At 39.2% G+C, this 26,135-nt stretch overlaps 1 protein-coding gene across 2 annotated transcripts in view; it reads right to left on the reverse strand.

Moving 5' to 3' along the window:
- Positions 1 to 2,472: 2,472 nt before the first annotated feature.
- MAN2A1 (mannosidase alpha class 2A member 1) overlaps positions 2,473 to 26,135 on the reverse strand; it is a 166,193-nt gene continuing 142,530 nt past the window's right edge. For both annotated transcript variants that reach the window (XM_060635233.2, XM_060635234.3), the window contains exons 19-22: positions 25,815 to 25,948; positions 19,238 to 19,432; positions 6,868 to 6,978; positions 2,473 to 5,273 (exon numbers count right to left, since the gene is read on the reverse strand). In XM_060635233.2, coding sequence (XP_060491216.1) covers positions 5,121 to 5,273; positions 6,868 to 6,978; positions 19,238 to 19,432; positions 25,815 to 25,948 — 593 coding nt within the window. In that variant the 3' untranslated portion in view covers positions 2,473 to 5,120. The remainder of the gene's footprint in view (positions 5,274 to 6,867; positions 6,979 to 19,237; positions 19,433 to 25,814; positions 25,949 to 26,135) is intronic.

Below are 26,135 nucleotides of genomic sequence, written 5' to 3' on the forward strand. Positions count from 1 at the left end.
GGGTGCTTCCTAGACATTGTAGGGTATAGGAGTTACGGTCAAGAGCTATTTAGAAATGTTCGATAAGAGCATAGAGAAATTACTTCCTGAGGAATGTTCTGGGCCAAGGCTTTAGTGTGTATGTGAATCCTCTGGGGATCTTTTTAAAGTGCAGATTGTGACTCAGCAGGTCTGGGGTGGGGCCTGAAATTCTGTATTCCTTTTCTTTCTTTTTTTTTTACTTTTAAAATGTTTACTTTTGAGAGAGAGAGAGAGGCAGAGCATGAGTGGGGAAGGGCCAGAGAGAGAGGGAGACACAGAATCTGAAGCAGAATATGTTATTCTCCAGCAGGCTCGAGTCTCCCAGCTGTCAGCACAGAGCCAGACTTGGGACTCAAACTCAAGAACTTTGAGATCATGACTTGAGCCGAAGCTGGACACTTAGCTGACTGAACCACCCAAGCGCCCCCTGAGATTCTGCATTTCTAACAGAAACTTCTAACGGAAGTTTCCAGGTGATGCCACTGCTTCTAGTCTGAGAAGGACAATAGCAGCAGGATTCTAGCACAATGTGACCTTAACTTATTTAGTTGTTTTTCCTACTGCTGTCTTCTACATACCGTGTTCACCACACCGGTGCTAAAAACAGTGGCTACATGTTGCTATTTACATTTAATTAAACTAAAATAAAATACTCAGTTTCTTAGTTGCACTACCACATTTCAAATATTCAAAAGCCACACGGGGCTAGTGGCTGTTATATTGGACAGAGCATTTATAAAGAACTTGCCATTATTAAAGAAAGTTTTATTGGATGGCGCTGCTCCAGACAGAAGAAACTATGTCTAGTTCTCTATGCTTCCTGTTACCATCTTTCCTCATTCTGGTCTTTTTATGGGGACACGCACATTGTCTCTGTTAAAATCAAACGCATCTTTTAAGAACTATCTCAAGTCTACTTCTTCTATGGAACCTTCCTAGAACTGAAATTAGGTGTGATGCTTCCTTTAAATCTGTATGTTTGGTTTTCTCTGCCGTGTATTTCTACTGTATTTTGTCTGCCTAGTATTTCAAGTATCTTACTCTTTTCTCTGGTTGTAGAATCCCATCTTCTCTGGGTGTGTGGCAGTGGGGTGGAGCAGGTTGGCAGCCAGAGCGGGTGTCTATTTCTCACCCATGTGATTCCATGTGATTCCTTTGACCCTAATTCTGCCCTCACCACAGTCATTAGCATATGAGCCAAATGACAGCAAATGACATCAATGCCAGGACATTTGCTGGAAAATTAGATAAAGGTGCTCTCTTTACAGTGGGGCCACTCAGCTGCATCTTTGCGTCAGCTGCCAGCCATTTTTGCCCCCAAATGTGCAGCCCTTGCCCCAAAAGGAGAATGACTGAGAGAAAAGCAAAACCAGGAGATAAAGACAGATCCTGGGTGACGTCATCTCATACTTAGCTATGACTGTATTTGGAATGCTCTCCATCTACTCTGGACCATCAGTTACTGGGGACAATAAATTTTGTTTTTGCTTAAGCTGGTCTACACTGAGGGGAGTCTTGTCTGTTACAACCTCTCTTCAGGCATCTGTGCTCCGCTTTGACACACAGCAGCAACATGGGCCTTGCTCACCCTCCTCCACAACCCTTCGAGCTACCCCTCAACCACTCAGTGATAAGTTCCCTAAGAACTTAGTAAGTTCCCTAAGGTGTGTGAGCATAGACCTACCTAAATTAAGATTTTCTTTACCACTTTTAATATTCAAATTATTTTGACATGTTGATAATCAAATATTATGGAGCCAAAGAATCTTCATTATCTGCTGATGAAATTTTATTGATATTAATATTTCTTTAAGTTTTTACAGTTTGGCACATACATATTACAAATTGATTAACCTCTTTACTAACGTCACCCAAAACAAGTCCAAATCCCCCAGTTAGCATGTATCATGTGCCTGGCTGACCATACGAACTTCCCGTATATTTATCCTTCACCTTCTCCCACCTCCTGGCTTTGAAGGGACTCCCTGAAAGCTACTACACTGGGTGCTGATTGGGGCCAGCAAGCTGGCAGACTGCCTCCAGATGTCACTCTTGCAACCCACTTTACCTTCCGGATCAGCTCACAAGGAACTTCTTAGCTTATGTCTTGTCTTACTCTCCTCATTTTTATCTTGCAACATATGGAATCTGACCAGCACCTGCCCCTCCAATTGGCTCAGAAAGCTCCACAGGTACCATGTTGTTGAGAAGTTTCCTAGACTCCACACTCAGAGGTGACCCCTGACCCAGACCTGAAACTCACTACCACCCCTCTCTGCCACTTGCTCTCTAAAACTATCTTTTCTAACTGGAATTGGGCTGAAGATAGAGTGATTCGTTCTTAAAGAAACAAAGAACAGATAGATCCTCACTGCTCCATCCTTCCCCTCAAAATGTATTCATACAGGTTGCTTACAAAATAAGACTGAAGAACCACTCTAGAGGACCATGTACATGGTAAGATTTATCTTTTATTAGAGATCTTATATTACATATTCCCAAAAAGATATAAAATCTTCCAAGAGAAAAATATCAAAACCTATTTGATTCCAAGGTAAGCAACATAATCAAAATGAAAGCAGAGACTTTCTTCCAGACAAAGGAATGTAAAAACATTTCGGCACAAGTACAACAAAGACATGGGCAGGTAATTACAACGATTCACCACACGTTTTATAGCATTTTATTTTAATCAGTATTTGAAGAAAACAAGGATGTGGAGTTCTCAAACATGGCAGGTATAAGCTCAAGTTAAAATTAAAAAAAAAAAAAAAGCTCATAGAAAGGAATGAACTACTTGACCAACGGAACACTGTGATAACCAATGTAATAAAACTGAAGCAAACAAATATGCCACTGAGATCACAACCGAAGTGTGTGGTTTTTAGTGGGTGCTGGAGACACTGAATTATTTAATCAGTTCTTGACCACAACCCAAAGCAAAAGCATCCTCTGTTCATATCCCTGATGATTTATTCTAAAAATAAAAAGCAGAACCTTGCTGGTTTAAAGAGAATTTCTGCTTTACCTGTGAACGGCTGGTGGTAACACACACTGAAGGCCTGCCTGATGTGGGAGAGACCCATCTTACCCAACCAGGGGTGGCAAAACCACAGTTATTGCATCAAGATTTTTTATGTCAACTGATCAGAATTTCCAGAACGATTAAGCACACCCACTTAACCACAGAACACAGTGAACTCCCAAAGAAGGTTGTACATTTAAGATGCAACGCAAACACTGATCTTGTTCCTGGGATTTGCTTCCAGCAATCCTAACATTGGCAGATGTCCACAAAAAGGAAGTGGTGTTTTTGTTTTCTTTTAGTTGTTTATCCCCCAAAGTGAGGAAGGAAACATACAGTACACGTTTATTGCATGAAATTACTCCCTTGTAATATCTTTATCAACACTAGTATTGTTTCCTTAGTTATTAAAGGCGAAAAAAGTTTATGAATTTCACATAACTTAACAATAATCTTAGGAGCTGCATCTTGGTTAAAAAAAAAAAAAAATCCAGATGATAATCGGACTACCCGGCGAAACAGAAATTAGGTTTTAACTTCTCTATAATGACGTTGGGATGGCAGGAGGTGAAAGGAAGTTTAAAGTCAGATAATTATTAGGTAACACAAAGAGAGTTTTCAAAAGTGTATATACTCAAAGAATCCTTTCTATCTTAAAATCAAATACACTAAATGTTGCTAGTGTGGCTTTTATTTTAATGTCACGTTAGCAATGATCCCAAAATAAATTTTATCAAAAGTATTGTAATGGCACATGGGCTTGGAACTTCACTTTGAGGTTAGCATGTACACAAATTTGGAATTCACTGAACAAACATGTTCTTTAATAAGATAAATCATGATGAGCTACATATAAATGGGTTTCAAAACAGGGTCCCTTTTAAAGCATTCTCTCTTCCATAGGGTTACCTCCTGTGAAATGGAAACCACATATGGATTTTGCAGGTTACAAAATCCTTGCTTTGAGCTGCAGTCTTCTTGGCAGCAGCATATTTTAATAAACAGTATTTTTCTTGTTTTCTGACATCTCAGTACATTCAAATAGTCAAGATGTTTAGAATAACATCACCACACATTTAATGAAACAGATCAGAATGTGGCCAGCATCGTCAGTCAGGCAAAAATGATACACTTTATGTGTCATAGAAAGTACCCACCTTCTCCCCCGCCCCCTCCACCTTCCCCCCTTCCCCTAACAGGAATATGGACACCAAAGGATTTAACAAGACTTATAAAAAAATAAGGCACATTTATTTTGATATGGTTATTTTTAAAATAGAAAACCCCTCTCAGAACATCTGTATTCAAATGAGCTGTGTAAAAAGACACCTTGTGGTACCTAAAATAGGTTATGGTACCTATGGAATTGCTTCTTCTATTTTAGTGACAATGGAATAAATTGCACCTATCCCACATTGTCAAGTAATGAAAATATGCCTCTTTTCTACTACTGAATGATTCAAAATCTGGTATTTCTGGAAATACTTACAAAGGGTGAGAAGGGAGGGGTTAAGTGGTACATTAGAAAAAGGTATGAAGATCAACTCTGTATACGTATCATAAGGGTTGATGGATTGCACTTTGCCACATATTTCAATACACGAAAATTTTCTAATGTGTATGAATGATTGCAACCGTTTTGGCCATTAGCTATTACTCACCAGTTTTTTGTTCCATTTTGGTGAAAATGGGCATTGTTGTAAAACTAATGAAGGATCGGCAACATGAATACTTATAGCAACCTCTTCACAACCCCCAACACAGATATAATTAGTTAGCATTTAACCTGAGATACAATCTGTTGAGAGGCTGTTTTAGACATATCTTCATTTGTTGTTGCATCAATTCATACTGGATGGTGGTGGTTCATGGATGGAACTTTAAAAAAAAAAAACATTGGCTATAGCATGGCTTTCTTTTTTTTCTTTCTGTACTGGTAAAAAAAAATAGTAATAATCACAGAATTCATGTTCTCACAGTAGCCAGAAGCTAAAATAATGTGCTTCCTTATTGCACGTCAAACCAAGAAGTGTATAAAAGACAATGCTTCCCAATCCAAATTTGAAAGCCAGGTTCATCTCAACTGGATTCGGAATGTGCTGATTTCCATGGGACTCAAACTGATCTCACTTATATTTCGGGCATCTGGAGGTGAATGCATCAAGGATAATGAGGAAGGTATAAGACTTGAGACCGTGAACATGTTAAAAAGCTTCTGTACCAAAATCTAGAAAGTAAACGATAAAAAAAAGTTGCACAGTTAGGTCTACTTTGAAGAAAGATTAGTAGCTCATCTATATATTCAGTGGAAAACAGTATGAGAGTGAAATTGCATTTAAAGATTCCTTTTAATGATTAAAAGGGGAAGGGGAAGGAGATTCAATACTCCTGTGCATGTTTGGACACACAGACCATCCCAGAAGCGAGGAGAGGGCAGTTCGTTCTCCAGTCCTCTTCTGTATTTCTTGAGAATTTATCATGTGCAGGGAGCACTTTTTCAATAAAAGAAAAAAAAAAAAACATCTATGGGCCAGCAAGCTTTAAAAACATCTGTATCCTCTTTTACTCAACACTTAACACCTAACAGTGTAGTTCTTCCTGTTCCAAAAGAGCTGAGAGAAAGGACACAGGCCCACTACAAGGGACGTGCATCAGGTCAGCAAGTCCCATTTTCAGGGTGGGAAGACTACTGGGAAAGTGCTACCCTCACCCCAAGCAGGTTATCCTAATAGGTATCTCCGGATGGTAAATCCCCTTAAGACTTGATGTCTTAATGTGTAAATACAAATGCTCACACCAAATATACTTATGTCATCAGTAATAAGGTAAAGTATAAACATAATGAAAAAAAAAAAAATCAGTGCTTTCTTCACACCAACTCCATATAGGGCATGGTACAAGAAATGGAGAAGCTTATCTGCTTAAGTGGATTTTAACCCCCTACCATATTTTCTTTTCTTTTCAGATCCTACGCACATCCTAATTTGTAGGGTTGAAACTGAATCACTTGAGTCTGATCTGCAGGGTATCTGTGAGGTTTCGGGGAAGAGCTGGGTGAGCTGAGCTGCCCCCTGGGGCAGACCTGCCTGTGTGCTAGGACCTGTTCAAATGTCTTCTTTGAGCACAGCCTGATCAGAGCCAGAGGCAGAACTCTGGAGGTTCATTTCCTTCCAAGGAGGCTTGATGGAACTATCAGCAACAACAGCTTTTAAAAAAAAAACCTAAAAAATGAGCAGCCAGCAAGTCAGCCTGGGGACCTGTTCGGCCTGCCCAGTACAGACCCACATGCAAATCTGGCTTAATCAGGAGATCTAGACCTGCATTTTCCCCTGGGGAAACTACTGACTGGAGCTAAGTAAGGCTGCTTCAGGGCAGTGGTTAAACTACCCGAATGGCCACAATGTCACTGCTTTCTGCTGCTTCCCTACTGATACTCCACCCTGCTTCAGTTATTATAAAACGTGCCTTGGCCCCTCTAAGACTTCACTGAAATAGATCCTACATGAGTATGTCTGAGAGAAGAGGAAATACGGTGGGGAGGGGGGTGCGCTGCAGGGAAGAAGATGCTTTGCTGGTTAGCGACGGAAGGCTTAAGAATGGATTAGAGTGTCATCTCCAAACATAAATGTGTTCCAGCCATGCATGTTGATGTTGACAAGGAGAAGAGACTGAAGGTTGGGAAAGTGCTTTCTTAAGATAGAAAGACTTGAGTTAATTATAGCAGCTGAGGGGAACGAGTCAGTGAAGAGGCGAGGTACATCTCACTGTCAAGGATTTCAAAGTGCACTAACTCAACAAGCAAAAGTAACTTTTTAGCTCACCTTTCCCTGGGTGGTGGAACAAAGCAGCCCTGTGTCTCTGCTAGAAAAGCGGCAGTCAAACCCCTTCCTGTGGAGGATCAAGGCTGCTTCATCAGAATGCTTGCCGTCCACCTGCAAATGAGGAGAGGGCCAACATGCCCCAGTGACATTGAGGCAAATACTGACACCACTGTATACTCCACTGGCTTGAAGTCAGCGCCCCCAAACCACAAAAGCTTGATTTAGTGGGTAAGCTATGGAAATTCGTTTCCCTTCAGGTCCCATGTTCACTGTGCCTTTCCACCTGCTACACCCCCTCTACGTTCCCCACGAGGAGTCAAGAGACATTACGTTTTAAGTCTTCTTGTTAAGTCACCTCACGTTTTGGTTTCCTCCATAGTTCCTGAGGACTTGGGTATCCCTTTCGTCCACATGTTACTCATAAAAGTTTCTTCAAATAAAGCATTTAATTTTTATTTACTTAGTTTTAACATACACATTGGTTGAATCATGTGTACCTGAATTTAGTCCTTATCTGGCCACTGAATGATGTATCATCCACCTCAGAACTGAAACACACTTTTTTATTGAATGCTAATTTTTGCTAATTGCATTAACATTTTTAATCTTTAATGCATTGGTTCATTATTTTTATATAAAAGACATTTAAATTGAATTAGTTATGCTTATCACTTGCTAGGCCAACCACATTTATTAGCTTGATGTATCATTTAAATTCACATTACAGAAGCTATTCTTCTTCTGCAGGCCAAGAGAAAAATACTAAACATGACAAGTCAGCTACAGGGATCAAGATACACTTTCTTGCAATAAAATGTCTTGCATCCATTTAAGTAAGGATGCCACGAGTGCTCTGACTATTTTAAGTTATGATTTTCTTAATACATTTTACATTTCCTAAAGGGAGAAGATGCTTGTATAATAAGCAAAATAAATTAAAAAATCCTTGGAAGAATTAAGAAGTGTTCGGCTACTCAAAGGAGTGGAGTATGTTGAGTACCGACCCCATGATGAAAATGATCCCCTTTTCAAGTCTGTGGCCACAGATATGAATATGCCCATGTTCTTAATCATCCTCACTAGGGGATACAATTTTTAACTGTGCCATAGAGACATCTTTTCTGAAGAGTTGCCAGCGTTCTCACCACTGATTTGACTTTAATGTGCCTGAACAATTTAAAGCTGTCCTCACCTCAGATTCTTGGCTGGAATAAACTATTTTATGACATTTCACACTGTTATTTTGCAGTGGTACTGCTAAGATTTTGTTTGAAGGGAGACAAAAAAGTCATTTAAGGAATTCTGAGTCATCACGGGACGAACATGATAATCATAGCAAGTTTAAATCATATGATAAAGATTCCTAATACAATTTCAAAAAATTTCAGTTCCAAAATAGCAGGAAAACAGCACAGTCAGAAAATACTTCATTTAGCATATACATAAGGTCTCCAGAAGAATAACAAAGAGAATTCTCTCCTCTGCCAATTGTACAGCCTTGGAATATCACTTACCACCTAAGCATCAGTTTCCTTATCTGTAAAATGGAGCTAATACAGGACTACCTTCTTCATTGACTCATGGTACATATTAAGCCACTGAAAATACTACGTATGGTGGCTTAGCTTTTAAGACAGAATGTTTGGTGCAGAAGCTGTAGAAAGTGGGTCAGAACCTGGGGTGGGAGTCAGACAGCTCGAGATCTAGATCCTAGCTCTGCAATTTACTAGCTGCTTTTAGCAAAACCCCATTTTCTTTTACCATAAAATGGAGATGAAATGAAATTCAGCTGTTTAACGGGGATTCAGCTCAGTGTCTGTAGCATAGGAAGCCCTCAGTACATTTTAGCTATTATTATTTCTATCAATACAATCAAATAATTATTGGTGATTATTTTAATAATAGCTACAAATTAAACGATACTCTCTAACTTCTTATTCATAAATTTTCTTTACTGACATCATAACTCTGTAGCTTAGGAATCAGAGACTGTCCAAATTATACATAAAACAATTATGCATCAAAATCATAACGAAGTCCCAATTCAGACTCACTGATTAGATGGTTTATTGATGAGACTCTTTTTTTAAAATGTTTATTTTTGAGAGCGGACAGGCAGACAGAGAAGGAGGCAGAGAAAATCCCAAGCAGGCTCCACGCTGTCAGTGCAGAGCCCAGCGTGGGGCCTGAACTCATTAAACCTGAGATCATGACCTGAGCCGAAATCGAGTCGGGGTGCTCAACCAACTGAGCCACCCAGGCTCCCCTGATGAGACTGTTTTAAAAGCACCTATCACTGGGGTGCCTGGGTGGCTCAGTCGGTTCAGAGTCCAACTCTTAATTGTGGCTCAGGTCACGATCCCAGAGTCGTGGAATCAAGTCCTGTTTTGGGCTCTGCACTGAGTGTAGAGCCTGCTTAATACTCTATCTCTCTTCCTGTGCCCCTCTCTCCCATTTGCACACTCTCTAAAATAAAAATAAAAATAAAATGAAATAAAATAAAATAAAATAATAAAATGAAATAAATGCACATATCACTATAACCTAAAGCTTTGGCCATTTTAATTCACTAGATCATCCATACAAAACCATCTGACAGCAGGTTTTGCTAAAATTCCTGCAACACATTTGCCCTCGAAATAATGAATGTGTGTATAAGGCCTTTAGCAGACTGGAAGTGACAAATAATAATAATAATAAGGAAGGGAAACATCATCTTTGGAATTTTACCATTAATTTTACAAGAGATTTAAACAATACAAAAGTAGAGATTAAAGTAATGAAAAGTAATTTTCATTGATGGGAAAAAAAGTTACACTTTCTCTCAAAACTAAAACTGCACCACTTTTGTTTAAGGGCTAGCATACCAACTAAAATAGCAATCATCTTGTCCAAGTTTTTAAAAATTAAATATTCATGAAAGTATCAGTTTTCAAGCAAAAATACCTGAAGCAAAGCAGCAGTTTTTCAGTTTCAAAGTCTGTCTCATCATTTTATTTCCAAGAAAACTGTTTTTCAAAGTAGGGAAACTGTGAATTTAACTTGAATATGCATGCAAGAAAACAGATACCTTCACAAAAAAAGATACTGTACGCTCAAGGGGAGTAAACAGACTCAAAATACCTGCTTTTATATTCATTAATATATTGGGACTACCTGGATCTCAGGAAAAAAAGGGATGGGGGTTAAGTGAAGGAAATTTACAAATTTTCAAATTGTGCCAAGAGCTTCAAATTAAGTGTCTTCGTAAAACAGCTCAGATCACGGTTGAGGCTGACTCCCTTCAGGAAGGCTTGGGCGTTCTGCAGTCACTTGGAAAATCCACTGCAGAACTCACTTCAGGGGATAAACTGACCTGTGGCTCTGGTCTAGGCAGGGCCTGCGAGGTTTCTCAGGCCACCGGGGGGAGTGGAGAGAAGATGGTCTGGCTTGCAGAACAAAGCCATCGAGGTTAGAAAAAGCTCAATCAGAGGCAAGGTTTGCTTTGGTCCCATCCAAGAACCAGTCATGTGTCTGGGAATACATCATTGAACCTCCAAGAACTTAGAAAACTTGCTGAGACTCGTGAAGCACCCCTTTGGGGATCAGGCGCAACCACAGTGACCTTAACAGTAATTGTCACTAACACTTTTTTTTTTTTTTAAGTTTATTTGTTTACTTTGAAAGAGTAAGAGACCGTGCAGGTGGGGAGGGGCAGAGAGAGGGAGCGAGAATCCCAACCAAGCTCCGCACTGTCAGCACAGAACCTGATGTGGGGCCTGAACCCATGAAACTATGAAATCATGACCTGAGCCACAAACCAAGAGTTGGATGCTTAACCGACGGAGCCACCCAGGCACCCCTGCAGCTAACACTTTTTGAGCACTTGTTGTGAGCATGACCCTGTAGAGAATACTCTTCATGGATAAACTCATCTCATCTCACAAAAGCCTCTGGAATAGTTGAGGTGGTATACAAGTTTGTGTTACTACATTTAAATGCACAGGAATATCCCTATCACAAAGCATCTCCTCTTATACTCCAATAGCAATGATCACTAATTGACCCAACACACGTCCTTCAGGAGGCTTCCCACAAATGACTGGTAGATCCTTCTAAGCATGTCCCATAATTATGGGGTAGTCACTGAAAAACAGGCAGTGTTCCTCAACATTTTAAGCACTACTGCTCCCCTTCTGTTCTCAAGTAAGAGGCAGTCTAAGTGTCTGGGTGAGGATCCAGAGTCACACATGCTGGGATGTATCTCCCAGCATATCATTTACTGGCTGTGTGACCTGGGTAAGTTACCTACCATCTTCAGGTCAGCTAGTTTCCTCTTCTGTAACAGGGGCGCAATATTGCCTACCTTCATAGAACTGTTGGGAGAGCTGAATATAAAGAAAATACTCGGCCCAACGCCTGGCACATAGACAATTTCAGGTGTGTTATTAATAACTGCTCAGCTTTTTCAAAAAATACATGAGGAATACAAGTTAAAGTGAGATCAAGATTTACTTTGGGAATGAACTTCAGCCTCCAATTTATATATTAAAAAAAAAACCATTGGGGTGCCTGGGAGGTGGCTCAGTCAGTTAAGCGGCCAAGTTCGGCTCAGGTCATGATCTTACCGTTCGAGCCCCACGTCAGGCTCTGTGCTGACAGCTCAGAGCCTTGACCCTGCTTCCGATTCTGTGTCTCCCTGTCTCTGTCCCCCCCTCCCCTGCTCATGCTTTGCCTCTCCCTCTATCTCAAAATAAATACACATTAAGAAAAAAAAGGGCCAACATTTTAATTTCACTTTTAGTAACAATTACAACTGCTCATGACTGAACTATCACCATTGAGAAACTTCATTTGTCAAGCACTCAGTGCTTACTACATGCCAGATACTATTCTAAACGCTTCACAACCATTAACTCATTTAATCCTTAGAACATCTCTAAGGGTGGGTACCGTTATCGTTGCCATGTTGCTAATGAGGCAAGTGGGAGAATAATGTGACTTGCGCTAAGTCACTTGGCCAGTAATAGAGGGGATACACTCCAAAAAGGTGGTTTGATTCCAAAGTGCGTTTAACAGCTTCTTTCTCTTTCTTGCCTTTGCTCTAGCTATGGATTGGTGCCCACAGCTAGCTAGGAGGGAAAAGAGGAAGACTACTTTTGATGTAATATAAGAAAAGCCTAAAACCTGAAGGGGCTCACTCTTTGATTTGAAGTTAGAAAAAGGGAGTACTGGGGTGCTTGGGTGCCTAAGTCAGTTGAGCATCTGACTTCGGCTCAGGTCATGATCTCATGGTTCATGAGAGATCAGGTCATGATCTCATGGTTCAGCCCTCCATTGGGCTCACTGCTGTCAGCCTGTCAGCACAGAGCCCACTTCAGATCCTCTGTCCCTCTCTGTCCCCTCTGTCCCTCTGTCTCTCTGCCCCTCCTCTGCTGTCTCTCTCTCCAAAAAATAAACAAAAACAGTAAGAAAATATTATTAACAGAAAAAAAAGGAGTATTTATTCAATGGTTCCAGTAGCACTAAAACCATGATTTATCAAAAGAGGTATCAGTTCAGTAAGTAAGGATTAGAAACTGTCGTTTCTATCCATCCACAGCCTGCCTACCCATCACCCATCCATTCTTCCCATTATAAACAGGATTTAAGGAAGGCCATTCTGAAAACGATACATGCACATGGCACATGGCAGTCCCTCATAAGAAAAGGATGTTCTTTGATGTTCCTTTATCAAAATGGATGAGAGCTCAAAATATAGAGCTGTGCTCTTCCTGTCTCACACCAAAAGAAACTTGATTTGCTCATTAATGATGTGAGGTTCACAGATCAGTAAACTTCTGGAAACTGTAATAAACATTATGTATGTACCTTTTTTTTTTTTTTTTTTGTGGAAGAGAGAAAGCCATAACTTTGACTAAATTCTCCAAAATAAATGTGTCCCCACCCTCCACAAAGAATGTCTAAAATAAATAGAGATTAAGGCATGGCTGAACACCTGGTGGGAAAATTTCTCCAACCTGCCCAGATTCCTCCAAAATGCCTACCAACACCCATCTTTCAGTGTATTCTGGCAACTGGAAAGGTTAGAAAATTGCACGCTGCATTTTCAGTGCTGAGACAGGAAATAACCAGTAGAAATTCATTTTCCAGGGCATTCATTAAAATGTCCAATAACAGTTATCCTTTTTTGATCAACAAGATAAAATGACAAAAAGAAAGGGGAAGGTGAATGACTGACTGTTCTTAGATATGTACAACAAAAGAAATTTTCTCCACAATTTTCACCTTTCCAGAAGTCAGGGAGATTAATAAAATACTAATCAATTCTTGTAAGAAAGGCAAAATGAAGTAAAAACCTTAAACTGCTTCTTATAAGAAAAGGGGGCAGTGTAAACAAGAGAAAAATCTTATTCAGTAAGTGGTGCTGATGTGTAAATGATTGTTGAACTATTTGCAAGAAACAGTTCAGCACAAACCAAACTAAAATGCCATAGAGAATAGAGTTAAATGTAATGTGGATATAAAGATAACATATCTATAAATGAATTAAATAAAAATATACCTGAACATAAAAGCAGTGGGGGAAAAAAAACCTGAACAACGTTATCTTTCGTTGTTCACCTAATTAAACAGCTTCATCAAGTTCCTTCTGGTCCCTAGAATGTCAGCATTCTAGGCTGAACCTATCACTCCAGCCTAAAGAACCCTGACACCTGATCTGTCACCCTTCCCCTCCCCGGTCCCTGGTGAGAGTCTCCCAGCATCCTCTCTACCAAGACTCCCTTCTCTGTTAATCAATAGGCTTTCCTGACAGCATGGTTTTCCTGTTTGGTGCATTTCAGTGATGTTCCTGTTCCCCAGTTTTCAAGCCTTTAGAGAATCTTCTTTTTAATATCTCAAGCTTTTGATAGTACAAGAAAAGGAGGTTGATAAAGAGAAGGGAGCTGGACGATGAACCTACAGAATGAGAAGGCTAACAGTTACACTCCCAGACAACATTCCCAGACAGGAGTGCGCTGGGGTGTTCAGCATGCTGGGAGGCAGGGTTTTAATAGATGTTTGCTCCTATCTTCACAACTCCAAATATATGACACATAGTTTTTTCCAAAAGCATATATCAAGTATAAAAGCAAGATATACTTTTACAAAAACATACATTCATCTACCAATATAGACCAATTCCTGAAAAACCGGACTTTGAGGAACAGACTTGCTGACTCTTAAATAAAAGTCAAACACTACCCTCTGAGACCCTGTGCAGCACCCAGATTCAGAAAACCTGGATGTGGGTCCTAATTCTGATATTTACTGCTGGGTAATTTTATCTTAGTTATATAATTTCTTATTTATTTATTCTGAGAGAGAGAGCGAGCACGCATGCACAAGAGACAGAATCTCTACACCTCACTTGGTCTTCTTGACTTCTCATTGAGAAAATGATTATGGGCTCACGCAATGGTGAGAGACCATTGCGTGAGCCCATAATCATTTTCTCAATGAGAAGTCAAGAAGACCAAGTGAGGTGTAGAATTTAAGGAAACTTCAGACAGTGGCCTGGGGAATGGGCAAGTAGGGACATCCTCTATCACACTGCCAATGAGGAAGTTAGGCAGGCAAAAAGGTGTGACTCCATCACGTCAAGGTGGTTCTCAGACCCATTTCTCATGGAAATACTGTGAGGTGGTAGGTAGGAAAACGCTTACTTAGATACTAGACCTCTGGTCTTGCTTGGAACCCAATGGCTATGCTGACATTACTTCAATGGGAAAAATGCTGTGCTATCTCTAAAGGAACAATTCATTATCGTATGCTGGGAGATGCCAGAACACAAAAACAGGAACACAATAGAAAATGTTGAGGTCTAGCTTCTGGATTTCTTCACTGAGTCATTTTTGTCTTCTTTTAGTGTAACCATGGAATTACACTTGATACATTTTAAGCACCAAGCATTCATTGAATCAGTATCTGCATGAGGCTTCTTTCAAAGATTATTTTCCTATTATTAGAGCTTAGGGGACAGACAGCAACTCTTTAAAGAAGTGATTTTGAATGGACAAATCAATCCCCTAGGATTACTAGTATGATTTTATGTCTGTCTATCTATCTATCTATCTATCTATCTATCTATCTATCTATCTATCTTGAGCATGAGCTGGGGAGGGACAGAGAAAGGGAGAGAAAGAATCCCAACCAGTCTCCACACCGTCAGCACAGAGCCTGACATGGGACTTGAACTCATGACCCATGAGATCAAGACCTGAGCTGAAATCAACAGTTGGATGCTTAACCGACTGAGCCACCCAGGCACCCCACAAGTAAGCTTTTAAACAACTGCTAGAAATCTGTGCTAAGAATCAAAGACCAACACAGGAACTGGCACCAAGTGATATGATAATGCAAAGCAGACCTAAATACTTAGTTCTGATCATGTGCCAGCATAGTAGTTATAGTTAAACATGAGCATTTCAGTGTTTATTCTTCCTGGTCAAATTGTTAAATTGCTTTCTATTCCCTCTGCTAAAACCCTACCTTGCACCTGAGCTGGCAAGTATGGTAAGCATCATCAGGATAATAATGTATGTTTATAAAACACTTCTGTTTTCAAAGGGCTTTCACAGCATTATTTTATCTGTTTCTCACAACAGACCTGAAGCAGGCATATCTCACATCGGTCTCATTTTATAAAGGGTAGCTGAGTCAGCACTCAGCCAGCAATCCAGGAAAGGTGGTGGTCCACCTGTCCACAGGTGAGAAGATCAAGGGAAGCTAGGTGGATATAGTGAGTGGAGGCCAGACCCCTAGAAGGTCTGAATGCTCAAGGGTCTGAACCAAATGGGTAGCAATGGAATTTTTCATCTGGGAAGTGATGAGGTTTGTATGACAGGAAGATAGGCAATAAACAGGAAGAATGAAAGGAGCAGGTAACCATAAAAAAGAGGTGATCTGGAAAACAAGTGACGGCCCCTCATTGGAGAGGATTAAACCTTCCTCTTACTGACTGCAGTCAGCTGGAACCACTTCCAGGAAACAATCATGGAAAGGGTCATCTGGGAACAGGCTAAGGAACAGTGGTCACCATGTGCCCCAGAAGTCCTCAGGCTTAGGTTGCTCTACCATCCATACCTAGATGTGGCAACCTGAGGCTCAGGGGCTTTGTTAACCCCCCCCCCCCCCCCATTCTATCCATTCATTCCCTTTAGCACATGAACTGACAGGTAAACTCAGGAAGGCTACCATCTCTGGTGTGTCCTTTCCTTGACTTGAAAAGTAGACCCACAAGAGACTGTAGCAGAACACTAGAAAGAACACTCATTTAAGATTTGCTCAATCAGCAAATTGTTACTGAGCCCTTACTATGTGCAGGCACTATTTTAGGCAATAAGATGCAGCAAGGAATTAAAGAAAAGGTCAGCTCACGTGGAGCTTCTATTTTCACCACATCATCTGCCTTCAGGCCTTCATACTTTCTCTTAACTCTTCCGGGACCACTCTACCCCCAGAAATCTGCACGAGTCTCTTATTCTCTAACTTCCTGCACATTTTTACTCCATTATCATCTTTTCTGCAAGGTCCTCTGCCAACCACACTCTGCAAACTTGCATCATCATCTAGAATTGCCTTTCCCTTCTCTGTTTTCCTCCTTAACATGTATTACCATCTAATACGTTATGTCTCTCTTAGTTTATCTTCTTTATTTTTCTGCTCCCACCAGAATCCACGCTCCAGAAAGGCAGGGGTTATTTTCTGTTTTGCTCATGATTGTATGCCTTTAGCTGTAACTGGCACATAGCAGGCCAGGCATGAAGTACATCCTGCAGGTTTGCTCTCACGATCAGACAAGCCTTTGACATACAGAGATATACACGCAGGCCTCTTGCATTCACTTGTATTCATTATTATAAGTCATATGTATATTCCTACATAATTAGGCGTAAGTACCTTATCTTGGTCATACAATTTAAAAAGCCCTAAGTGTCCAAATTTGCACGCATTTATCCTTACTTTACTTGGTTTGCTTTAGTTCTTTGTTCTTAAACTAAACGTTTTTCTCTTCTTATGTTGTCTTCAAACATGAACACTCTCTCCTTTTCATACTCTGGCCATATATTTCCTACGGAATCCCTGAACACTTACTATTTCCAACTAGGCATATGCCAGCTCACAATATCAAAACAGCTCTCCAAAAGATAAAGATGATGTCAAACGTCTAATTTTTTATTCATATGTAATCTCTGACTTTAAAAGTAGGCATACATGCCCATAAAAGCAGTCTGAATTAAAATTCCATATCTAGGGGCGCCTGGGTGGCTCAGTCAGTTAAGCGGCCGACTTCTGCTCAGGTCATGATCTCACGATCCGTGAGTTCGAGCCCCGCGTCGGTCTCTGTGCTGACAGCTCAGAGTCTGGAGCCTGTTTCAGATTCTGTGTCTCCCTCTCTCTGACCCTCCCCTGTTCATGCTCTGTCTCTCCCTGTCTCAAAAATAAATAAAACGTTAAAAAAAAAAAAGGTTTAAAAAAAAAAATAAAATTCCATATCTAATAAAACCTTCCCCGGTTCTTCCTCTAGTGTGTCTTTAGATGTCTCTAAGTAGTTGGGTTTCTCAATGCAAGGTCTGAGTTGCAGTGATTTTAAGGAGAAAGATCTGAATGTACAAGGCCTCTGATACAAAAATAATTAAATGTTACGCTTCTTATTTCTCTAACTCCTCAGAACAGTGCCCAACAAGGAGAAACAAATGGAAAATACCAGTAGAGCTGATCTTAAGGCCTAGTTCTCCCACCCACAAATAAGTGACTTCAGGTCAGCTTTTGTTCTCTTATCTAGAAAAAGACAGTATTCCCTGACCTTCTTATCACACAGAACTTTTCTGGGAATAATGTAAATTAGTAGTTGAAGATGCTCTAAACTATAGATCAAGTGTCAAATGAAAGGTGTAATGATTTTGCCTAAAGGTAAAGGCCTCTTAATGGTTCCCTGAAGCACAGTAAAAACTCACAGTGCAGCTGATCCTTGAGTGCAGGGGTTGGGGACACAGATACCCCAAAGGGTCAAAAATTCGCATGATTTTTGACTCCCTCAAAATGTAACTACTAATAGCCTACTGTTGACTGGAAGACTTACTGACAACATAAATGGTTGATTAACACATATTTTGTATGTTATATATATTATACACTGTATTCTTATAATAAAGTAAGCTAGAGAAAAGTAAATGTTATTATGAAAATCACAAGGGGGTGCCCGGGTGGCTCAGTCAGTGAAGTGTCCTACTCTTGGTGTTGGCTCAGATCATGATTTCACGTTTTATAAGTCTGAGCCCTGTGTCAGGCTCTGCACTGGCAGCACAGAGCCTGCTTCGGATCATTTTTCTCCCTCTCTCTGCCCCTTCCCTGCTTGTGCTCTCTCTCTCTCTCCAAAGAAATAAAAAAATAAACTTTAAAAAAGAAACACATAAAGAAGAGGAAACACATTCAGTACTGTACTGTATTTATCGAAAAAATTTGCATAAGTGGACCAGTCCAGTTGAAACTTATGTTGTTCAAGGGTCAGTTGTAATTGAAAAATTTTTTTTTGAAATATAATCCCAACTTCATTAAAAAAAATATATATATATGCATAGAAAAATGCTTAGAGAGGATACTGTAGTAGCTTAACGTGAAGTTTGAAAATAAAAGGAAATTTTATAATAAATCTCAATTGTGATCAAAATATTATTTATAATTTTTATATATTTCCTTCCCATATATCCACATGCACTTAAGATTTTATGGTTTTTAAAGAAATTTTTTTAATGTTTATTTTTGAGAGAGAGAGAGAGAGAGAGAGCACGCGCGCGAGTACGGGGGAGGGGCAGAAAGAGAGAGAGAGAGAGAGAGAGAGAGAGAGAGAGAGAGAGAAGAATCTGAAGCAGGCTCCAAGCTCTGAGCTGTCAGCACAGAGCCCGTTGTGAGGCTAGAACTCACAGACTGCGATATCATGACCTGAGCCGAAGTCAGATGCTTAACTGAGTCACCCAGGCACTCCTGTTTTATGTTTTTAAGTTCAATAATTAAAAAAAATTTTTTTTGTATTGGAAAATTAATTTTTACATTATCCATACCCATACAAATTTACTCTTCATGGCTTCTTGAATTTTACTTTTTTTTTTTTTTAATTTAAATCCAAGTTAGTTAACACATACTGTAATATTGGTGTTGGGAGTACAATTCAGTGATTCATCACTTACGTATAACACCCAGTGCTCATGCCAACAAGTGCCCTCCTTAATGCCCATCAGTCATTTAGCCCATCCCCCAGCCCCAGCTGTATTTTTTTTCTGCTTCCCATCCCATTATATCAAATATATTACAAAATCGTAATTCTTTATAGATATATCTTGGGATGTACCTTTGACTGTATTGTCCTCAGATTAACGAGATGAATGTCACAAGGCAAAGATGACACTAACGGAGAGAATTCACCTAGCAGCTGAAGGGTTGGCATGGGGATCTTTTCTATCATTGTAAAGACAGGATGATTCAGGAAAGAAGAAGTTATGTGGCTAACAAGGGATGGGTAACTGACAGAGTTCTTTTCTTCTTCCTATCAAGAAAAAACAAAAATGTGTAAGTGATATATATTTGCAGTTTTTGTAATATTAACTAAATTACCCAACAGAGTTTAAGTCGAAAAGAAATATAAACATATATACTCTGATTTTATTATATTTTGTAAATAACAGTCTCAGACAACACACAGATTACCAATTTCAGTTCTAAGCAATATAAGAAAATGAACAGTGTCCATTTAAACCATGTTTAGAAATAGCTTTTTCCCATTGCTTTAAGTACTAAAAATCCTGAAAATAATTTTTGCCATTTTAGTACAGGGTAAGACTTTTTATGGAAACTCTTTTTCAACTTACCACAAAAGTGGGGAAAAGGTTCTACTTACATAAATGGGTTAGAAAAAGGCTTAGGGCTGAAAGCTGCCACTACGGGGCAAAAGCGCCTGAGGTTAGCTAGCAAGATATTGTAATGGGATCACGAGTAACTTATTATATCACCTGCAGGAAATTGCTTTCCATCTGATGCCAATGTACTATTGTACTTTGATCACAACTCCACTTGTCCCTCAGACCCTTTGCTTCCTGCACACACAAGTTAATGATTACTGACTGTTTTCTTCACATTCATCATGTGTGTAAGATCTTGTTTTCTTAATGTTCACCACGCAGGTAGTATCTTGAGAGTTCAATACATATGGAGACGAAACCCCTGTTTGGGGCTCTTTTCTCCTCCTGGACATTAGCCTCTCTTGTATTCAATTCTGCGTCCTCTTTCTTGCTGGACAAAAGAGAACTCCAGACTCATAGTCTGTGACATTCTTTAAGTAGATAGGTTGGGATATTGAAACATCTTGCATATCATCAAATGTTATCTCTTCTCCCTCAGGTTTTACCCCACATATTCTCATGATTTCTTTTTTTTTCTTTAAATTTATTTGTTTTGAGAGAGGGAGGGAGAGAGAGCAGGGGAAAGGCAGAAAGAGACGAGAGAGAGAATCCCAAGAAAGCTCTGTACTGTCAGCACAGAACCCGACATGGAGCCCAATCTCACAAACTGTGAGATCATGACCTGAGCCAAAACCAAGAGTTGGATGCTTAACTGACTGAGCCACCTAAGTGCCTCCATCATGGTTTCATTTAAAAAAAAATGACATCATGTGTTGATCCAAAGGTGTGCTCTATAAATGTGACCCAATGACAGGATTTTTTTGAAGAAATTCTCAATATGAATAAGGATTTTAAACAACACAGGTAGTATATCTAGATCATCTGTTAAATTTGGTAAATCAATGCCACTTACTTCACTGTACTTTATTCTCCAAACAGAAAGTGTTATATATGTTATGGAATAATTATTATATACCTACCTAGTACACAATTATTCAGTATAACTTAAAAGTAATTTAGTCATTGCTATGGAATATACTTCCAGACAAGTGGTTCAGCATGTTCAAACATTAAATAAGTCTGCCAGGGCTGGGGATATGCATATGGTAGATGACACACCCAATTAATTAAATCAATGACTAAGTGGAACCTTAACTAATTATGCCTAAGGTATAAAAGCAGACATAGAAAAGCACTAAGAAGAGAAAATAATTTATATAGAAAGGTTTTTTAATCAACAGTGACATTTGGAACAAATTTAATTTTGTATCTTATTTTTTTAAATGTCCATTTCACTGGTATCTTCTGATTTTGCACTCTTTTTGCAATACAGGGCTCAAATAAAAGGCTTGGCTACTTATCTGTGAGAAAAGATAGGATTTATAGAGGATACGGAGCTTAAAATTCAGAATGTCAGATTAGCAGAGGGTTAGCAAAGAGTGACAAGCATCTTGCCAGCAGCGAACTGTAGATGTCATTACAATTCAGACTATGGAGAGAGGGAAAAAAAAATTAAAGGCAGCAGAGGGACACTGCAGTATTAAGATACTGACAAAAAATATTAGATCTAAAAGAGTTGTAAAAAAAAAGTACCCATTCCACACTCTTTTTTTTTTAAAGAAAGATTAAACAAAGCATATATAGCAATATTCTCCAACAATACTGAAATTTAATGCATATTACTGAATATTGAGGGAAGAGTTTCAATAAGAAACTTTACATGTATTCCAAGATCAAAGGACTTCATAATCTAGGTCAGGATTGCTGACAAAATCACTTTTCAGTAATAAAAGATAAAAGATTCCAAGAGAAAAGAAGACACCTGCCTTATCAGAATTGGAAGGCATTAAGTCCATTCTAGGTCAAGACACACTCAGAAAAAGCTCTCTGGCTTTGTTCTATGCTCTTGGAGGAATTCCTGGACACTTCAGTGAATAGGTGGGACACTTCTTGATGGATCACCTATGCCCTACAAACAGTAACGTGCATATATACCATTCTTCCCAACCCAAACCAGTTCTCCTGACCTTCAGTGCTCCCCCAAATTGACCACACATAAGAATGGCTTGAGGAGCTTTAAACTTAGATCTCTGGGCCTTAATCCAAACCTACTAAATCAGAATGTCTGGGAGTGGGCCCTGGGAAGCTGAAGCTTAACAGCTCCCCGAAGTGAATCTCAAATCTCAGTCAGTCATATGTAGCTCTGTGGACATATGCTGGAAACCATCACCCCCGATACCTTCCCAACCTTGTGGAAGAAAGAGAGCTCCCTTTGGAATCAAAAGTTTAAGTCTCACCCTTTAACTTGTTCTGAATTACGAAAATGATTCAGACTCAGAAACATGTGAATGACAAAAAGGAAAACAATGTCATGAACGTAAGTACCTCGAGAGTTCAAGAACTAAGCCACTTATTGTCCTAAGCGAGACAAGGAAGATAAGTTTATGGTAGAGTGTGGGTCGCGGCTGGAAGAGCACCACCAACAAACAATACTGCTGGAAGCTGGCCAGGCAGGGTGGGACCAAGTCTCCTGGAAGGCTCCATCATTCATGCACTTTCCTAACATTTTTACAGTAACGAGGGGCTCAACAAGATATTTAACTGTTGAATTATCACTTCTTGATTAATCTCCTGGAAAGGTAATCTTTTAATGTGACCTTTATGATAAACCCAAAGCTTATAAAACATGTTTGCTAGAGGAAAATTTATGTGTTTGTTTAAGCTGGAAATGAATTCCCCAGCCTTGTAGTAACTAATATACTACTATAAACATCATTTGGTTTCTTGTTGGTTGGAAGGCTTCAAGCTGTTCAAGTCTAGCTTTCTCCTTGCAGCCTGTGTGAAATTAAAAATAGTTTCTGGCACATTCTCATCCAAACTGCATCAAGTTGAGATCTCCATTGGGTTCCGGCCCGTATTTCCTAAGTCAGAATTTCTTGCTAGGCTCTGTGGTGCCCTTCATTAAGTCTGCTTAAGTAATCTGATCCCTAATCATCAAAGGTTCCCATTCATCTACATCAGAACTTCCTAATAAATAAGTTATTTAAGATAATAAGAGACGATATTTTGAGTCACTTTTGCTTATTCAGTATGACCTGATTCATGGTGGGAACTTGATAAATGTGTACTGAACTTAATCTATTAAAAGCAAATGCAACATAAATAAATGAGAGAAAAATACAGTAGGGGAAAGGATGGGGTAAAAAGAGAAAAAAATAACGAAGGAAAATTATACTGAATCATGAGTTTTAGAAATAAATATCATTCAATGCGGAGGTGAAGCCTGGTGATGTGTGGGCTAAATTTGCCCATATAGATATGTTTTGGTAGGTCCGCACGACATTAAGAAGTTGTTTGTTTTGGGGCCAACTCTCAAGAAAAAAATCCAGGACATTTCACATTAAAGTTGTCAACAAAAGTAACAAAAACTCACAAAAACAGGTAACTTTTTTTTTTTTTTTTTTACCCAAAACACTGGAAATCCAAGTCACACTTGGCCCCTACATTCCCTCAAGTGGGACTGAGTTGTAGCTCCTCAGTGGGATACGACCTCATAGTCATCAAAGACCTATGGTCACCTAACTTCAGTGATTCCTGGTTCAATGCCCCTCTTTACTTAGCAGTCATCAGCAGGAAGGGACAGGGAGTAGGCATCAAAGAAACAAATCCTAAAGGGTCAATGCCAAAGAGACAATTCCCATTTACCACTTCTGTTGACTCTTGAGTGTCATAACCATGGACGACAGTCAGCCTCACATAGCCAGAGCAACCCATCGGGCATCTGTATATCTTAACAGCGATTATCATTCCAGTCCTTGTTCTCAGTGCCCCTCCACAGAACCCTCAAACACAGGACTCACTTCCATTTAGTCATCCAGATTACTCCCAGGAGGCTCTGGCAGGCTCAAGACTTTCCACTAAAATGTTCTCCTGTACAGAAGAGTGTCTCCTTACTAAGATTTCTATCATTGTTATTTTAAAGATTAGAGTCGGAGTTGAAAATAAAAACACTTTCTAGAAAGTTTAAGTTATATGAGATGGAACATTTCTTAATCAAATGTCTTTTTAGTCAATTTCACTAGAAATTAAAATGTATTTTCTCTTCTCTAGTTCATTTTTTATTTAAAAGAAACTATTGATTTAAGTCCAAGAATGTATAGTTGAGCAAAAGGAAAATTTAACCAACACAGGATTATAAAAACATTGGATCAAATTTCAATCAATTACTATCCAAGGAGTTTTGAATGGGAATAAACAAATTATTTCACTTCTAAATGAAAGCTTTATAGATCTGACATGAAAATTCTTATTTCCATAGTTAACAGAAGTTTTGCAAATTAGTGTCTATATAGAGAGAAAAAAACCATAAAAGCCAGAAACATTTTCAGGAGGAGAAAAAGACAGTAGCTGCCAGCACTCAGACAATGATTTTCCTATGCAGTTTTAGACCTAAAATTAAGCCATCTTGTCAGTAATTGATTTAAACCATGAGTCCCAAGAACTGGTATAAATCTTGACATCTAAAAATGGATATTAAAATCTTTTTCCTAAAAGATTCTACATACTGGAAGAATTCTTTGCTTTAATGAGCTGTTGCCATTTCATTCAATCAACTAGTGTTGTATTTATAGAATATGTACCACAGGCAAGAAGGCCCTGTGGGGCACATGAAAAGAAGTAGACAAGTCCCTAGAATCTAGCAGGGGGAGAGAACATGCATAGTATGACAAGGCAGTAAATAGTGGTTGGGACAGATGCAGTGGCACAGTGTGCAATTCCAGCTCGCTCATTTATGTATTTGTGTATTCATTCCTGCACCAAATAGTGACCGCTTCCTCTGCTAGGGACAATCCTAGAAGCAGAGGGAGAAAGCCCCTACTCTCAGGGAAGTTATGGTCCAAAAGAGGAAAAGGACAATGATAAAATAATCACACATGTGCATGGAGGACAGCTGAATAGTCTGAGAAAGCACTGAAGAAGGTGATCTGGCCTGGTTCAGCAGAAGCAGTTGACCAAGAGAATTTTGATCTCAACTACTACGAAGAGTTCCCTGGGCAGAGAATGAAATCACAAGTGCAAAGGTGCTGTAGGCACAGGGTGCATGGGGATTACTTAGGATCGAAAGAAAACCAGTGGGTTCAGAGTAGAAATAGTGAGAGTCACGCTAGATGAAGCTGCGGGAACAGGCAGGGCCCACATCGTGATAGGCTCTTGATGCTACGGTAAGGATTTTGGCTTTTATGACAGCACTGAGAAGACATCAGCAGGGTTAAGCAGGGGGAAAGGGTGGGAGTAGATGGCTGATATCTAGAACAGAGAGCACTGTTAAATGGTTTTTCCTTCTGTGAAGTCCATGCGGTCATCTGCTGAAAAGAGTAGAAAAGATTTGAAATGGTCAGTGAAGAAACAAGGAGGGCAGAATAAGAAAAAAAGGGCCATGTAGAGGGCCAAATGAGGTGGGAAATTAGTATGTATGGAGGACCGTGATGATGACTTCTATGTCATCTTGAAGAAGCATACTATCATATTGGTTCATGTCCAACTGAGCTTCAGCTAGATTATTTAATGGAATGCTGAGGTTTTGTTTTGAGCATGAAAACTGAACAAGAAGAAAAACAAGTAAATCCATTTTCAACTGATGAGTCTAAGACTAGAATAGGTACACTAGGTTTTAAATAAATTTTACAAATCAAACTTAATCTCCTAAGTATACAACCAAATTCTATCTTTAAATTCAACTCTTACTTTCTTTCAAAATAATTTCATAAAATTTCATCCAAACTGATTCCTTAACATAATTCTCTATCTACATAATAAGCAAAAATAAAAGAAAAAGACGACCTAAATGCAAATCTCACAGGATATGTGTAACTGAAGCTCTCTTTCTTGTCAGTAGAGACTAAGTCTATTACAAAGATATCTCAAAACTAGAAACCATAAATCATAAAACAGTGGAAAGTCAAAATTTCAAATTTTGGATGGCAAAGAACAATCAACATCAGAACATGTGAGTTATTTTTTTTTTCTTACCACATTCACAACACTTCTTTTTTCCAGTAGTATTCGAAATAAATTAGCTGTAATCTTGTTATCATGGACACCTTGTTCAAGGCCACGATTATCATCTTGCATGAGTCTTCGATCCATGATAACTTCAATCTGACCTAATAAACAAACAAAAAAAACAAACAAACTGGCCAGGGTTATTAAATACAAACATCCACTGAGGATCACATAAGTATAGGCATGGTCCAACTTAAGTCGAGGAGACCGATCTCTACAACCCAGAGTACCAAGGGCTTTCTCTCAAAGCAGCTAGTATAAATGCAAAAAAATATGATTGTATTTCTG

The sequence above is a fragment of the Panthera onca genome, chromosome A1 (genome assembly GCF_046562875.1).
Source record: "Panthera onca isolate mPanOnc1 chromosome A1, mPanOnc1 haplotype 2, whole genome shotgun sequence".
Lineage (NCBI taxonomy): Eukaryota > Metazoa > Chordata > Mammalia > Carnivora > Felidae > Panthera > Panthera onca.